This window comes from Scomber japonicus, chromosome 6, assembly GCF_027409825.1.
Source record: "Scomber japonicus isolate fScoJap1 chromosome 6, fScoJap1.pri, whole genome shotgun sequence".
NCBI lineage: Eukaryota > Metazoa > Chordata > Actinopteri > Scombriformes > Scombridae > Scomber > Scomber japonicus.
Window position 1 is genome coordinate 24,240,868 of NC_070583.1, and position 16,654 is coordinate 24,257,521.

The 16,654-nt window shown below is 37.3% G+C and overlaps 1 protein-coding gene across 4 annotated transcripts in view; it reads right to left on the reverse strand.

The window, feature by feature from the left end:
* Positions 1–16,654, reverse strand: part of ncam1b (neural cell adhesion molecule 1b) — a 72,029-nt gene that overhangs the window by 20,124 nt on the left and 35,251 nt on the right. For 2 of the 4 annotated variants that reach the window (XM_053320406.1, XM_053320403.1), the window contains exons 5-10: positions 13,941–14,078; positions 13,460–13,577; positions 12,171–12,331; positions 10,015–10,157; positions 8,772–8,795; positions 1,905–1,934 (exon numbers count right to left, since the gene is read on the reverse strand). In XM_053320406.1, the coding sequence (XP_053176381.1) occupies positions 1,905–1,934; positions 8,772–8,795; positions 10,015–10,157; positions 12,171–12,331; positions 13,460–13,577; positions 13,941–14,078 (614 nt within the window). The remainder of the gene's footprint in view (positions 1–1,904; positions 1,935–8,771; positions 8,796–10,014; positions 10,158–12,170; positions 12,332–13,459; positions 13,578–13,940; positions 14,079–16,654) is intronic. The other 2 variants (XM_053320405.1, XM_053320407.1) reach the window with 1 other exon arrangement.

Consider the following 16,654-nt stretch of genomic DNA (forward strand, 5'->3'; position numbering starts at 1 on the left):
AAAAGATGTGTGATGAAGGGCTGAAATAATTTATAGTTTAATTCAGGAGGTTTTTGTTTCGTTTTTTTATAATGAATATGTCTTTGTTTTCCCAGCACAAAAGGGAACAAACACATCAGAATGGGCATCAGCTACCAGCCAAATTGTTATTTTAAGGACCAGGGGACCCGCAGGACCCAGAGATACTTTTTGTCATAACTCACAACTGCTTTATTCGATCATTCTAACTGTTTATGACAGTCAATCAATTTGTTCATTATGACTTCAAATTATTGTTTTCTGTTTCTGTTTTAATTTGTGCTTTTTAAAATAATTAAATACCAGTGTATTGGGATCCTAGAGGACCCTGGTTTAAAAGCACCCAATTAATAGATGGAACTACTTAATGTGTTCATGTTTGTAATGGGACCTAATTGGGAAGGAGACACACATAGCCGACACCGATTACCTCATGCTCTGTCAACAACCCTCAATTTTCATTTCACACAAACTATGCAAACTAATACATATTTTTTCCAGATGATATGAATTACATAACTTACTAAAGGTTTTGAGAAGAATTACATTTTGCTATGTCAGTTGTTTCTTACAGTAGTTTATTATTTGGCTCCCCAGGGACGACAGTCGGTAGTCCCTGTATGTTAAATATGTTAAATATGTCGGTAGGATGAGGATTAAACATCAGCATCAGCCCAAAATTTCACAATTGGTTTACACACACACTTGGTATTTACTGTCGGCATGTGCTTGATGAGCAAGTTGATGAGTGAGTTCTCGCCCCCAGTTGTGGGTAGTAATGAGGATTTTCATTATAAACTTTGTGTAATCACAGGTGTCATTAATGAATGGATGTGAGCTGTCATTCTCAAAACACAATTAGAGAGGCGAGTAAAAAAGGAAAAGACCTTTTTTTTACGTGCAGTGCTTCCTGCAATTGGACAATAAATGGAAAGGCTATTTTAAGAACTGATGGTCTAAAATACTCATCAATTTCCTGTCAAATGGTACGGAGGTATGAATAATGTCGGCAACCCAAATGTTTGATCTTGCAGTTGAAACACTGACTTTAAGCATCCGTCAGCTGATGAGCTGATTGAAAATTGACGAGCACTGGAGCAAAAAAATTCTGTTGATCTGAAAGCTGAAAGATAAATCTGTATCAGCTCTGAACTCAGACTTATACGGTGCTCTCATCACTAATTTTAGAAATTACAAAGTGTTTTTTCTCACTTATTTTCACACATATGTAAAACACATATTCAAAAGTGAAGTACGTTGGAGAAAAGCTTATGTGGGCAGCTCTTTCTCTTTGGCCAATTTTCACTTTCTTTCAGAAATAGTCCCTGGCTATGATGCTCTGGGCTGCTGCACAAACATTTCTTACATTTTCACTTACATACACATTCACATTCAGTCGTCTTTTGTTCAACAAATTAAAACTGTATTTTCTAATGTCAAAAATGCTTAAGTTATTATCAAAATTTGGCAGACGACTGAGTGAGATATGGAGATGTGGATGGAAGGACAAAGAGAGTATTTACCTCTTCATGAAATTGCATGACATAACAGATATATGTGAAAATGTATATCAACAAAAACTGAGAATAAAAAAGTCAGATTTGTTCAAGCTGTGGACTGATTTATGTTCTAGCAGGCTAGGTGAAAAGTACGAGGGAAAAAAGTTTAGGTAAGTTATAGAATGTAAAGTTTATGCAAACAACACTTTAAACAGAGACACAGAATAAATGCGCTGGCCTGTTTGACCACTGCATTTTCTCAGGGTTTAGACTCTCCCTGACCCTGATTTGATCATGAATTTGGATCTGCATCCATCCAGGATTGAATTAGACTCCTGTGACATGAAAGATGGATGGGTCCAGGAAAAAGTCATGCATTTAGAATACCTTGTGTTGCTCGGGACGAGTCCATGATGCCTGTAGAGAGCAGAGACAGAACAACAAACAAAAGGCAAAGCAATTCTTAGAGAGTAATCCTTATCCCGGCAAAGCTGGGATGCTGCACACTGAATGCAATTATTAAGTGTCCAGTTTATTTTCTGTACATCTACAGTGCCTGAGCTGAAAGTCTGGAGATATAATACAGAGTATGCTGTGGATTCTCCAAATAGAGGAGCTTGTTAAGTGACAACAAAGGTTTTAGTTTAAAAGGTAAATATTTTTTAGGATCTCTCTGGTGTGACATTTTCTATACCTCACACTGTAACAATACTGTTTATAAGCCCACAAGAAATATGTCTGTTGCCATCATAGTAGCACAAACGCTTACAGATAAGAATGATTTATTGTTGGTTCATTATTTATCACTGGTTTTATTGGTTTATTGGTATTATTGGTTTGCCACGAAGAGGTGACTCCACAACTCTGCAACAACTCTGCAACAACAGAGATATGTCAGCCACTTGGGTGAAAGTACGACAGCAATTATCGATTCACAATCTATTTTAGAGGAGCGGCAGGCCACAGGCTTAAAGCAATAAAGAGAATATAACACCCAATAAACTAAATTTACTATAGGGCCGTTGTCTTTATTTGTGCATTCCTAAATCAGGAAATAACAGCTAGTATCCTGGTCAATCAATCTGAGCAACTTTTCTACGGTTTCTCAATAAGCAACGAGGGCTTTGAAAGAATTAATTTTGTTTTTACACTCCTTGTGAGACCTGGAATAAATCTTTGCTTACATGTGGCGGGATTTAAGTCTGACTTTGCAAGTCAGATATGCTGCTCTGAATGTTAACAAAAAGCTCGACTACAAATTCAGATTATTCATTGTTATGCTCTAATTGTATTCCAAGGCTGAATGAAGCAAACAATGTTATTTGCATTAATTCATGAATTGTTGAAGAGTCTCATTCATCTAAAAAAATGTTGGCAGTGTTTTAGCTTTAAATATATTATTTTCTGTATTATATGAATGGTTACACTAAAGATTTATCAATTTACCAAACCTGTATTATTTGAATGTTGACAACTAGGGGGGTTATTATCCAATGTTGTAATTTACCATCTCTCCATACAATCATGTAGTGACACATTCTCATGAGGGCTTAGTCCTTTAACAGTCTCTTGTGTAGTCAATTGTGTTTTTATGGACCGATCTGGTTTGGATTTATATGAATTGAACATTGAACATTTGATCATGTTATCTTAAGTCATTAAGGAAAATAGAATCACATTGAAATAATAGGTTATTATAATAAGTAATAGGTAAAAAGAAATAAGAACTAAGAAATAATTATCACAGTCTTAATTTCCCACTGAATACAGAATTATATAACATCATGATTTGAATTCAACCCTCTGGATAACAAACAATCCTTTGAACTGCACCAGACAACATGCAATGTCAATATAAATCACAACGACACTACAAAGCCCCAACTAAACATGACAAAAGCATGCTCTATGGATTTCAGGATGCTTAGGAGAAAATGTTAAGCATGACAATGGGATGTGATGGCCCACATAGTAAAAAAGTGTTGAAGCGTAACAGGCGAAATGATAAACAGCTATTTCATCAGGTGCAACAGAAAGAGAATGTCAAGTAAATGAAAGCAATCTGCTGGAATAATTGTCAAACAAAACACTGAATCAAACCATCAATGAATTCACATCTAAAGTCGCCCCCATATTATCCTCTCACAAAAACTGCAGAAAGCTTATAAATAGCACAAAGACCATATGGTGCATTTGCATTCATCTACCTGATATCAATGACAAACCTGCCTCACCATTTACTATAAAAATGAGCAGGAGGCTGGTAAAACACTCATTAGGCAAATCATATGCAAAGCTTACAGCGTGAGTGTAATTTCAAATGTTCTTAAAAGCATACTAAGTCCTCTACTGTCACAGCAAAACACGCTGTGTGCTCTACATCAGTACAAACAGCAGTTGGCTGCGTATCACCATGATGCTGTGGAGAAAGCGCTAGCCCAATTAAAACAGGCAACCTAATAGTCTGGAACATCACAACCTCATCTACACACACTTGTCTGCAGCGCTGCCTCTGCAGTAAGTGAGCCGACAAGTATCACTGTCATATCTGTGACAGGTGTTTGTTTAAGACAAAAGGACAATGAACAACAGCAGATGCGAGAGTGCAAAACGGAAGACACCATAACACAATCACTTCTCCGAACAATCGCGCAGAACAATATGGTGACGGTTCCCTTGGGACTTATCATTTCTCTAGCTCATTGTTATTCTCTTCCATCGAGAATTATCCTCTCTCTTTGTTCTGGCATGAATAGTAAAGTCAGCATGAAGAGGGTAATACAGAGAGGAGACATACCAACACAAATGGCAGTAAAACTAACATAAATGTACTGAACCATAACTGTGTTTCATTCACTGGGTAGCGTCTGGCTGAAACTGCTGATTGTGCATATCGTCATCGTCCTGTGTCATTAACCGCTGAGCCCGGGAACTCTTGCCAGTACATCACAGACAGGCGTTTTAGTGAAGAAACCCCACTACAGAACTAGCAGGCGTGCTGTTGTAAATGTAGCCTTTTGTGTTTGGAGAAAACAATGCTCTGTCTGTGTTGGCTTGAAACACTTGCCTGCGTGCCTCCGTTTCTGAATTCCTGCTTAAACTGCTGCTACACAACATTAATTACAACTTTTCTTTAAGCATTTCATTAGTAATAAAATAATCATGAATTTCTTTTCTCAACTCTTTAATTTCTAATTAGTAATCTGGATGTACAGTAGACACGGCCTGTGGTAATTTGAAAAAGCAAATTTGTGTCCTAAAACTTATTTATTACAAAAAACACACAAAACACAGAAATTAAGTGCTATCATCCAATCAACTACAATCTTTAATGTGCTTTTAAATTGTTATAATTAGTCCTATTTTGCTACAACTTTCCTCTATATAGCTCACAATATTCCAGATAATTATAGCTGGAAAACTCTGTGAATCAAGCTGAATATTTAATATGTATTCAAATAAGCAAACATTCATTATGTAGATAATGTACAAAGCATGGATAAATGCTTCATTTACATTTTCAGTTATTAAACAGACACACTTATCTAGAGTGACTTGCAGCAAATGCATTCACTGACTGAAACAACCAAATACCTCACGTAAAGTTGATGAAAGTTTTGAAATAAATAAACACTTAACTTTAATAGACGTATAAACAAAAACAAAACTATCCCAAGATAAGTGCCTATTTGAATTTGAAACATAACTAACTCACATGTACAACCTTTTTCTCAATATATTCCTTTGATCCTGCCTTTTTTATGTATTGTACCACTGCTTCTCTATTGTATGATACAATAATCTCCCTCAATCCTCCAACTGCACCTTTCACTCACGGTTATCGGACAATGCCTCTTTCTGCCGAGACTGCAGATTCTGTGTAGGAGGCTATTCAAAACGAATTAGTTTCTCCTCGTCTTAACCTTTAAAACTCCAGACCACAGTACAATAAGTCAAACGAAGCCAGACAAAGCCATCAAATACAACAATGAATGGCTAATCTGTCCCAGAAGATCAAATGTAACATGGAGCGGCTTTAATTTCTTGCATGATTTAAAAAAAAAAACAGAATCTAAAAGTTTTTTTTTAATCTTGATCTTTTTGCTCAAACATCACAGCTCAATATTTGGAGCGAAAGAGATGGTGTCCTCAATCTACTGCTTCAGAAATATCATAGTAAACGGAAGATAACCTAATTAAAACCTTGACCTTTGCCACTCTTTTCCCTCTTATTCTGACATGTCTAATAGTATCTCTACTGTAATCGAGAAACTGAAAATGAAATGATAATGTACATCTTATTTTGCAGTAAGCCATAACAACAAACAAATAAATAAATACTGTGAAGATTATTCAAAGTTTGTATCTTTCTAATTATATTTTGACTGCCTATTGAACCAGAAAGAGACACTATAGTCTTTCTCAACTGCAAGATGTTCACTGATACACTGCTGCAGTGGTGTAACAGCTACTTGATGTGTTATTATATTGTATAGATTAAAGGTGATCAAATGACTTATTTACCAAAATGTACAGTCCTTGAACAGTCTCTTGTGTAGTCAGGGCAGATAAAAGTCAGGGCAGATAAACTTAGTGTCACTAAAGTGTATCACATTGAAGAGGACATTATTATTTCTGGAGCAGTAGTCCATAACTTACAAGAGAAATTGAATTTTGTGAAATTAAAACTAATGACTAGCAAACTATTAAACCCTGCTGGGATTTTTCACATTACTCTCATAATCCTCCTCTTGTGTACAACTGAATTTCAAATCTGAACAGTAAGCATGATGCTATAAACAATCTTTGGAGAAAAAAATGAAAGAACTGATCAACTAGGGAGCCAAACAACTGAAAACACATTCAAGTAAACAGCTAATTATTTCAGTCTACTCATTACCACCACACATCTAAAATGGCACAGTATAGATCTCTACTCTGTTTTCTGACCAATATAAAAATCTCACGCTGATATAATAAAGGAAATTTAATCATTTAACAGTCAGGTGTCCATGTGAACAGTGACAGTTTTCCTTGCTGTAAGCATTCCTCCTGTTCATACTGGCTATTTAAAGTGATGGAAGTGATGGGGGCCAAAATCCACAGTGTGTCAACACATTTTGTGCAAAAATGTATTCAGAATCTTATCTGAAGCTTTTATGAGGCTTCAGCAGTTTAGTCACTTTAAGTGGATATCTGTCACATTTACAGCCTTTATAGCATCTCCCTGTTTTTGTTTCCCCGTTGAGCTGCAGTGGAAATATAGTAACAGAGGAACTTAGACACTAAGAAGACTGTTACACTGAACAATACCTACTTGATTTGACTCATTTATTATCTTCAGATAAACTTTTAAGAACACTGTTGCACAGAAAGAGGCTTGTAGAACGTGCCCCCCCCCCCCCCCCCCATCACTTACATTGTAAATGCATTATGAAGGGATCTTCTAATGGATAATATGAACAGAGGGAATGATTACAGCTAGAAAAAACTATTTAAATGTTCATTTGGAAACAAACTATTGCAATGAAACTGTGTGAATCTGCCCCTTTGTGCAAACATGCTCCAATGGAGCTACAGTTGCATTCATTTAAATTTACTGTGTCAACCCCAAATGAATGTTGTTTCTTTTTTTACACCCATCTTAGATGAAATACAGCTGTTATGATGATTATGGATAGCATGACAGACGGACATCAGATGAACAAACAGAACAAGACAATTAAACAATTAGCAGCCATTTCCTCATGCATGCATTATAGCCCCACCATGACAATCATTTCCCTTGTTGAAAATCAGAACTATAAAAGGAGAACATGAGCGATGCAGTCTCTTCTGCATCCTCTCTTACTAAACACTACAGTGATTTGGTAAGGCTGCTAATCATTTCTTTGAAGACAGCTGTGAAGAGATGGCTACAGATCACTGAGCGTACTGCAGACTAGAGTGCAAAATACTCCACCACGGCACAGCTGTGCATCACGTGACGCGTACCATGTGACATGCCATAATGCTGCATGTCAACAGGACAACAGTGCAGAGAATGTGTGGCTAATGTTCTTTTGTAATAACATGAAGCCTTTGTGTGTTATTCATGTCCTCAGAGCCAATCTTCACACCTATAATAAAACTAACCAGGGAATGTTTTTATGAGGTATAACGGGGAGACTGGAGGATGAAGAGGTATAGAGTATTCCTCTACACCTCTAATGAGTCCCTCCACATCCATTATGACAGTTCCCAGACCTCAGAAGAAGACGACCTGTCACTGACAAAAGAAGAAGTAGAGCTACAGCAGCTAGGAGGTATATTCTGTATAAAAAAAAAAGAAAAAAAAAAGCTGTCTCTCTCAGGGCATCCTCACTGTATAACAAGAGGTGTAAACTGTTACTGGGTGGTGTGCCCATGTTTGTCAGAGCACCTCACCATGATGGGTGTGTGGGCTTACAAAGAAGAAAAATAGCCATCTTGTGACGTGCGTCATTCCATATGGTGGTAGCGTGTTTTGCACTCAACGTGATGCTCCACTCAAAATCTATTTGAGATAATCATACACTCAACCCGACAGGCTTCACAGGTAGCTATAAAAAAGCCAATACTTCTGTTCTCCATAGAGCACAGTGGGTTTATTCTGCTTGAATTTGTGTTAGTTACAATGGAGACCAAAAGGGACCCATTTTCATATGGTCCATAAAAACTGAAAGCTATTCTTACAGTATAATCCACATCTTCACCAAATTCACAAATATACCAAAATACAGCTGAGTAAAGTGTGCAGGGGTGAGTCAATGTAAGAGGAGCATCACTTTAAGAGAGCTTGCTTTTACACTCATTTTGTGATAATGAAAAAAAATGTTTTCAATCTACATTATTATGGTGATGACAGACTGAGCTGGGTTTGAATCCAGGCAACCTCATGCTGTGATGGAAAGTTTGAAATGTTCAGGTAACAGCGACACAGAAATGGCATCTTCCCTTTTTATTATGTCATTCACCTTATTTTCATCTGATCTCATGAGATAAGTTCCACACACTTTCTATCACAAGATCAGTGAAGTTTCCAGGTTAAAGCATGCAACAGTCAAATCAATTTCATGAACTCTAATGAGATCATTCCTTGGGGTTTTCAGGAAACAGCTGGGAATTTTTCAATGAAAGGGGATTATTTGATTTTAGCAGGGGGGTTTTGTCAAATCTGGAGGCATACTTTGCGACACTATTCCACCACATTTCTGTGCCACGCGGATTTCATACCTGATAGATCCTGTTTAGATGTGCCTGTAGGAAGAAAATGTAGTGCATGTAATGGACTGGCACCAAAATTACTCCATAACCTACAGTATATCTCTGAAGTGTTTCCCCCCTCATTGCCTCTCAACTGTTGCAAGACACTACGACCTTGAAGAACCAGGTCATGTGGGCAATAGATGTACGAGAATACCAATCAGGTATTCATTGTTTTTGATGGTTTTTGATGGCGCATGAAATATTGAGACATTACCAAGGAAACATACAGTCGTATCAAGGATGTAATGGTAGTTAACCATTGCAGTGCCAAAACAAATTTAAAAGATGACAGCAATTAATCAACCAATAAAAAAAATATAGATTATAACATTACTGTATAACTTTGAATATTTTCAATCACTAGCATGAGCAGAGAAATGGTAACGGTGATTGAAAATGCCAAATCAACACTTGATCATTCAAGTGCTCATTCTAGCAAACACAAGAAGCAAAAAGAGTTTAATTATTGCCTAAAATTGCTTGCTTATTTTGGGAATGTTATAATTGGGTTTCTAATGTTGATTTTTTTTTGACATTTGGGAAAACTCCAGTCAAATTTGAGTGTACTCCACATTACTGGTTGAGTACTGAGCTAATTACATGAGATCCACTGGGCCATCTCGAAGGAGCTGCTAATTTAGGGAGAATTATCAGCAGAACAGAAGCCTTGCTGAGAGTGTTTCACAATGAAACTGCAAAAGTCTCCCACCTGCATGTGATCAATATACCTCTGGAATTTAAGTTAAAGGTATTCAATTCCTTTCCTTATGACCTTGGTGTCCTGCAGGCTTGTGTTCCTCCCAGGTGGTTAATAGTTACTGTGTCCTGATTTGTCATCAGATATTAATGTTTTATTGAGAAAACTATTGTAAGAAATGAGAAAGAATTTTTTTTTTTTTTTTGCTCGTTTTGTATAACTTCTGCACTGATGTCAAACCACAACTTAGGGAGCAATGACCAATTTGAAACAAAATTATGTTTTCCCCCTGTATTGATTATTTTAGTGTAATTTCTCCAGTGTCTGCTACCTTCTTAAACAGACTTAAAATTAGTGGTAAGAATCAATGTGTAGTGTAGGGCAACAGTGGTGCAGTTAATAGGTGCCAGGTGAGGAAAGATGTTGCAGGACACCGGAACTCAAGGACCAAAACTGAGTACCCAGTTAAATATGTATCTACCACAGCAATCCACACATCTGTACATGTTTTACCTGCTCTCCTTCAGTGAAGACATCCCCTCCGTAGCTCCAGCTGATGGTGGGAGTCGGATCTCCTGAAGCCTCGCAAGTCAGAGTTACCTGCTCCTCCATCTCTGAAGTGCTTTGGTTTACAATGTATGTGATCTTAGGCTTGACTGTAAAACACAAACACAAAGTCATCACAACAGCACTGGCATAACAAGACAGCCAGTTGGTTTGGCAGAACAAGTACAATGAGCAAAACAGCAAAGGATTTGGGATGAGTTCAAAGGAAGGATGAAGATGCACAGCTTGACAGGTGAGGGGGATTTTTAGAGCAGCAAAACTGTATTTAAGCTTTCCCCATTCCCAGCAGCGGCAAACTTGTGTGAATCCAAACTTAATTCATGTTATAATTTATTTAGCCTATCTCAAAGGATCCGGCCTTTATTTGTGTTTACATTGAAACGACCTGTCACGTTACAATACACCTGAGCTACCCTGAAAACACAGCAGGGTGCCACAAGTATGACATGAGCAGAGCTAAGGAAATTGGAGAGCTACTTCTGAAGCTTGCAGCTGTGCATGCACTCTCATCTTTTTATTCCACCCTATGAACGATGATCACATGGATTAAGCAATACCTACAAGCAACACAGAAGTATTCAGTATAATGAATATTTTACTATATTCAGCATACAAAAGCAATTTCAAATGTATATTAAATGCTGTTATCTCGACTAACAGTCATTACAAGAACAAAGGAACAGCTGTCTTGACATTTTGTTATTTCTGAATAAATCATATTTGAAAATGCAACAGTTTGTATTTACAGCTAATCTGCAGGATTGGGACCAAACTAATTATCATTGTTGTATCAGCTATATAAACCCTCAGACATTTCTGATTCTTCGTGAAAACACTGGAATCACTTTCTAGCACACAGCGTAGTGGGAGAGTGAACCTTGAAATAAGCACAAACAAATGAACAGTTGCCAGCAGTTTCAATAATAGTAACCGCACTGATGTTGTGTGTCAGCATTATAGGAGGAAGAGCTGCTTTGAGCATTGTTGCAGGTGCACCACAGCTCTAAAAAGTGTCTGCATAACAAATGCATCTGAATTTCATTATTTCAGTCATGGTGAAAATGAAGAGAAGAGATAAAAGAAATTCCCAAACTTCTCTGCCACTACAGCTCCACGCATCTCTATACAGAACGTATTTTCTTTAGAGGTATTCGACTCTCAAACTATTTAACTTATTTCAATGTACTTCTATTAAAAAAGTTCCTGAAAACTACTTTTTCCAATCAGATATGTGAATCAAAATCTGCGACATGTACGGAGTTGTTTAACTCTGTTGCCAGGCTACAGTCAATCCAGTTGACCAAATCAGACACACAGACATGTTTGGATGAAGCAAGTGAGGTTTTGAACCTTAAACTATTAAATAAATGATATTCAAGGATGTTTTTTTTCCCCCCAAACATTATCTAACTTGTTGCTTATTTAGTCATTGTATAGTCAATATTATAGAACAATACTTAATACTTAAAATACTACCAAGTCTTAATGCTGAGTGTGCACAGTATAAATATCCCACCAGACAGCACTGACAGGTACTCAATACTTAAGATCTGAGATTCAGAGGCAAAAGTGGTGGAAATCCACTTTAACAGCTTTCATATTCAGAGGTGGGAGCTCACGAGGAGATCTGATTGCAGATTTTTCCACTTTGATTAAAACCGAAATCTACAGAGTAAACACCAACAATCTTACTAAATCTCTCTATATGTTAATGGCAAATCTCACCCGGAATTTCCTTTTGGTTTCAGTTTTCTTTGCTTTATTTGCCCTATTCCTTAAGGATCTGTCAACCTGCACTGTCATTGTGATTGAAATTATAGTAGTTGTTAGATGACAAAGTAAAGTATGTACTTTTAAGAGTTCAGATGTGCTCTTCCCACTTGGCTGGTTCTCTAAATCCTTAAGATCCTTCTTTACATGAAACAATTACAACCCACACTGCAACAACACCTCATCTTGTATCCTTTAGAAAACAGACACATAACCATACTATTGTTCTTCCCCCACCTACATACTGCAATACTTCAATCCCACACACTTGGAAGATTTCATATTGTCACTTTAGTTCATGTGTATATAGTATAGAAAACATTCCTCCTCACCAAAGACTCTCAGACTGAGCTCTTGATCAGTTTCCCCAGCCTTGTTCTTGGCAATGCAGGTGTACTCTCCCTCATCCAGCTTAGTAACATCCATTATTGACATTTCAGAGCCATCTTCATTAAAGCTGTACTTCTCTCCTGCCTCTAGAACTACTTGGTTCCTGTAGGAAAGAAAACGACAGACCAACACAAATGTTAAACGTATCATAACATGAACTATGCCATGTTACACGCTGTTCTTCAAAGAGAACTTAATGACACTTGAGTTTCTAAAAACACTAAATGTTTCAATGAGTTAGTGAAAGGATCAAATGATGAAGTACAAGGATAAAGAAGAAAAAGTAGGGGTGAAAGTGGACCATTTCAGAGCTCAGAACATGCGTGTAATATTCAGTGATAATGTTTTTCTATTGTAAGCTTTTTCACATTTGATGTTAAGAGCTCATTTTAAGAAATGGCTCATATTTTCATTTTGTCCTCGTGGAGTATAAACTGTTTATCAGCAATGCCAGGAATGTAGAAAATATAATGTTCTCATCCCTTTTTTACAATCACTTATTTGGAGTTTTAATACAGCTTTCAACAAAGTGCAGGCACTGTCTTTGATATCTTTGAAGTGCACAGATGTGAACTACACAAGTATAAAAAGGTGATTTCAAGGGCCACAAAATTCTGAAAAACCGAGGCCAACACTAGCTCTGAGTCTGTTTGCACTTTGTGTCCTCAAATTCAAATTGTCTACAAGAGTAGCTGCTCTCTTGGAAACGAGATGAACAGGAACAGTTTAACAAAGCAGGATCCTATCAATGGCTGTATTCAGACACAGAACAATGTAGCTATTGATGACACTCTAGTTATCAGGTTTCAGTGTTTACATGCACCTTTGATACCCTGTGATTAAGTATCCTATTGCAATGAATGAACCAGTCAGCAGAATATCCTCAATATCCTTGAGTGTCACTAACCTTCAGTTGAATGGTTTCACCAATGCAACACTGCCTCACTAATGCATAAAAACCTTCTACAGATCTACAAACACACATACTGTCATTGGAAAATTAAAGTCAGGCATCTTAATTGGATTTCTCATATAAACTTTGTTTTTATAGGGTTCAGCCCAACAGTAGTTTATTTCAGTAAGAACTGACATCTTTCTCTTCATGTTTGCAATGAGGTTTACATATTAAATTCTACAAATCAACTAATTTATAGTTTATAATTCTTAGGCAATATGGTGGCATCTGACATGTGTTGCTGCAAATGTTGGATGTATACCAGCAGGGTGTTACCTTGTCCAGGTCACCATGGGTTCAGGATAGCCATCAACAGCACAAGTCAGCATGGCAGACTGCCCGACATCTGCTGTGGCGTTCACCTCTGACTGCCATACCCTGATGGTCGGCAGCACTGAGAGGCACAGAGAGATAGATAAATAACACAAATTGGCAGATAGATGCAGTACATGCATAGCTAGTTACGGAGATATACAGAAGGAGGGAAAACAGAAACAGAAGCGGTGACGAATTCAGAACACTTATTTTGGGCACTCATTTACTAGGCTCAGAAGTTGCAGGAAACAGACTTCTCATTAGCATAGATCATCTTTGATACATGGTTGCTCATGGCAACTGTTTCCATATTGATGCTGAGCCTGGTCGCCTCTAAGGATCCACAGCTTATTTAAGCTTCATGGGACACCTGCCACACAAAAACATACACACAGAACAAAAAGGAATAGGAAGTAGTGCAATGAGAGAGAAGGGTGCTTACCGTTCACAACGACCTTGATGACCCGCAGATCAATCTCACCGCGAGCCATGAGGCGACCCTCGCAGGTGTATGCGCCCTCATCTGTCTTCTTTATGCCACGGATCTGAAGGTGATTGTTGTTCAGCACCTTAAACCGAACTGAAAGGAAGCAGATGATAAATGCATCATTAGGCGCCTTGTATGTTACAAGTCACAATTTTTGATGCGAAACAGCTCAATGCAGCATTCAATATGATCGGCATTAGCTTGATTTCCATCTTATTTAACTGGTAGGCAGTTTTTTATCAGCCTGGGTGCATATCATAGACTCACAATATTAAATAGGGTATTCCTCAAGGAAGCATTCACTGCCCAATTTTGTTTTCATTACATATGCCCCTACTAGTAATCATTATTAAACATCACCATGACAGTTATCATTTTTTATGTCGATATATATCTGTCTCAGTAAATGACCCCAATGTACATGCTCTCATGCCTGTCTCACTGACATTCATTTATGGATGCGTAATAAACTAAATGAGGAGAAAACTGATTTTCTTTCAATAGGACAGAAAGCAACGAGCGATTTCCATTTTTACTGGATTACTTAAAGAGTCTACAAGAAATTACAGCTAAATCAGTATCAGTATCGTACTGTTTAAGACCCTGCGCTGCAGGGCTGTCACAATAACTACTATATTGTAATACTGTGCAACAGAAAAGCCAACTGCAGTGGATGGCAAGCAAATGCCACAACCGCACTATGTTCAAGTTTGTCTTTTTTTCAGGGTGGCTAAACAGTGCAGTATGCAGTATTAGCGCCATGTTTTTGTGTGAAAATCAAGGTATATTAGTGTGACTATGTGTCGGCCAAATGCAGTAGCAGCTTCAAATCCTGTTTTGGCAGGAAATGTTGGCCAACAGCCAAGTCCCCTTAAAACTGAGATTCATGAATCTTGCAAAATTGTATTTTTTTCCTATCTATTCTTGTCCATGTTGTTTTAATCTCACTATGTGAAACATGTTGTTTGGCTGCATGTTTGTATGAAAGGTTTTATATGAATAACATTGAGTTTAGCTGCTGTGGTCACGTGGGGGATGTAATGGAACGCAATAAATATAGAGAGGAAAATTGTTGTCTGAAGAAGCTGTCAACAACAAACTGATTTCATCACGGACATTTTTGTATCATTATTACAATTTTCATGTCGAATTTATGTATTTCTTATTGCAATCAACTTGTCTCAGGAATATGCAATATTTTTCTCAGTCTGGGGTGTACTGTTGGATGAAAAAAACAAAACAAAAAAAACAAAAAACATAACAGAAAATACACACCTTTTATTTGGCACAGATTATATGTTATTTCCACTCTGTCAAATTCATATCTGTGAAAATGCCCAATCCTGTACCAGCAGGAGAGAAATACGGCCAAAGCCCACGACATCTCTCTCAGTTTGAGATGAAATGTAAAACGAATAAATTTAACAGTGTGGTAATTCAAAATACTATTACAGCCCACACATGGGCTCGTGTTATTATTTTTTGTGACAATACACGCTACAATATTGCTCAGTGTCAAGGGTGAATAACAGAGCATCAAATGTATTTTTCAAATTCAAAATCAAATTAATTTTTCCTTTCAAAGCACAGAATAGACCCGGGAGAAGAATGACAACAAAAGCAGGTCATGAAAGTTTCAAGTCACAAAACACTAGTAATGCATTGTGGATGTATTTGGATTATGCAGTCTTATAGTATGAAATTTATGTTTAAAATATGCTTTATGTTGATGTTGTTATTCATGATCAGGCGTATTACTTTGTTACATTGATTAACAAACTCAAGACTATTTTTTGCTTTCAAAAGCTGCACATGGAACACTGAGTCTGAATGAAACCGGATGACAGGGTTTTGAATGTCTTTTGAACGTGATAGTTTTTTTTATAGACATTTAATGCAAATCATTGTGCAAACCATTGTAAAATGAAACAAAGGGCTTTTAAAATTATTCATAAGAAGTTAAGAGATGACAAAGTCTGGTGTATAAGTCGCACCTTTAAAGTAATTTTTTGTGGGGTGCGTCTTATACACTTGCGCATCCTGTACACCAGTAAGATACAGGGGGAGGCTGGATCTGGATATGATTATTGATATGTGAAAGGCCATCCACAATGAGAACAATAACTATAACTATAATTAATCTGAACTATAACGTCCAGTCAAGCACGGGCTGCACGCTCCAGCTGTGTCAGCAGCTGATGAAAACAGATAAGCTATTGATGACTCATTACTGCTGTATGTTGTACAGAAAAAGAAAACCAGGCGGGTTCACAGGTGGGTGCTGACTCAGTGTGTTGTTCAGAAGTATAGTACAATATTTGCACACAGGGACAGCTCTGATGAAGAGCTACAGCTACACATTGTATTAATGTTATTATATGTAAAGTAACGTGTTCATTTAAAAGGTTTATTGAAACTCATAGCCTGACCTGAACCCAGTTAATATACCGGTCCAGTTCAGTTCAGCAAATCATTACCGGGACCGTTAACCATTAACCCGACACACTGTTTCAGGTGTAATGTGCGTGTTTTAATTGTGTTTCAAATAAAAGTAGACTGAAAAAGTTTTGGAGTAACTTCTATAATCATATGTGTTTATGAATGAAATGCTATGGTGCATTCAAATAAACCAGTCTTTAAAAGAAAAGCGTTTTTCCAAGCATGAGACC